This window comes from Syngnathus scovelli, chromosome 8 (genome assembly GCF_024217435.2).
Source record: "Syngnathus scovelli strain Florida chromosome 8, RoL_Ssco_1.2, whole genome shotgun sequence".
Classification (NCBI taxonomy): Eukaryota; Metazoa; Chordata; class Actinopteri; order Syngnathiformes; family Syngnathidae; genus Syngnathus; species Syngnathus scovelli.
Genome location: NC_090854.1, coordinates 1,513,427 through 1,514,976, shown reverse-complemented (window position 1 = coordinate 1,514,976; position 1,550 = coordinate 1,513,427). Strand labels below are relative to the sequence as shown.

The following is a 1,550-nucleotide window of genomic DNA, read 5'->3' as shown; positions in this document are numbered from 1 at the left end:
ATCGACAGTGCGCATGTGTGATGTACAAAGGCCTCGGTACATCGTATAGGCACTACCATGGCAACACCCAAGAGGAACCGATCCAACCTCTATACGACATACACCACGTGCATGCGGAATACGCGGCACGACATAGCGGAGTATGCCCGAAGAAAAGGATTGGAGACCACTATTAACGGTCGGGATATGACAAAGTCCGAGATGTGCGCCATGCTGTTTACGGATCGGGTACCGCAACAACGGGTGAGCATAGACAATGCCGTTAGGACTCACAGTCTGGGGCAATTGCAGAACATGTGCACGGAAAAGGGCATCCCTTACCTGAATGAGCGAGGCATGCCCCTGACTAAGCACGCGTTGTGTGAGATCCAAAGGCTCCAGACTGAACATGACGAAATGCAACACATCCTCACCATCGCTCATAGTAATTCCAACCAAAAGAAAGAAGTCAATGCTACGTCAGATCTTAATAGTCTTTTGAACAATGAGGAGAAAATAGAGGAAGAGCTACAGTTGAACAAAATCAAACTAGTGGCTTTCAAAAAGAAGATTGTAGAATGGGAGAGGAAGCTGGTCGCACAGAGGGGGCTGACTGCACCGCATAATACAAAATGTGAAGACACTTCCATCAAGGATATCTTGTCGAAAGAGGACAGACTATACAAGGGTCACATATGCTTCAATGAGCTGATGATTAGGAACGGCCAGTTAACGCAGGAAATAGATACACTGGAGATGCAAAAGAGCGAGTTCCTGCAAATTCAGCTTCAGCTGAGGAAGGAGTTGCAATCCCTCCGCAAGGAAATTTCTGACTTGAGCGCTATGTGTACTAAAGCCAACAACGCCAGCGTTACAATCCAGGTAAAACAGAAGAAGCTGAAGGAACAAAAGGCTCAGTTTGAAGCTCAGTACACTCAAACAACAACCAACTTGGAGCATGAAATCGCCACACACTGCAATCTTGAGGCTATGGTCAATGTCAAGAATGCCGGTGATGAGGGCTCCGACCGTGAAAAAGAGGATCTGCTGGAGCATCTTGAAAGGTTGACTTATTTGGAAGATACCATCAGGAAAATCTTGATAGAGACGGGAGAGAGTGACCTGGATACATTAGTGGAAAACGTTTTAGCATTGGAGGAGGAGAACTATTCCTTACTGGGCTACGTCAACTGTCAGCACTGGCGTATAGTGGACAGTATCTCCGCCTGTCACGCGGAAGACTGGGGTTCGATTCCCCGACGGGGAGCCAAATGTTAGAGCCATAAGTAGGAAATGTTTAAGTTAATTGTATTGTGGTTTGTTTTTTATTTTGTAAAATTGAGTTAAGACGATTGACATTTGTTTAGGCATTTTTATTGTGAAATTTTATTTTATTTTGAAAGGTTTACTTCCTGTCAGGCTGTATTGCATTAGAAAAAAACCATTGAGGGATCGTTTAGACAGTTGGACTACGTAGACACGGAGAAAAACAGTTTTTGACCGTGTAGATCGTGTACATAGTATATAATGTGTATTTTTTGGAAAGAAAGAAAAAGGAATTGTAAAACTGA

The 1,550-nt window shown here is 44.1% G+C and overlaps 1 protein-coding gene across 1 annotated transcript; it reads left to right on the top strand.

The window, feature by feature from the left end:
- Nucleotides 1-294: 294 nt before the first annotated feature.
- LOC125973458 (outer dynein arm-docking complex subunit 1-like) lies at nt 295-1,257 on the top strand. The gene has a single exon (XM_068651523.1). The coding sequence runs from the start codon at nt 295-297 to the stop codon at nt 1,255-1,257; it is 963 nt and encodes a 320-aa protein (XP_068507624.1).
- The last annotated feature ends 293 nt before the right edge of the window (nt 1,258-1,550 follow it).

Coding starts and splice junctions, on each gene's coding strand:
- LOC125973458 (XM_068651523.1), top strand. CDS start 295: ATGTGCACGGAAAAGGGCATCCCTTACCTGAATGAGCGAGGCATGCCC.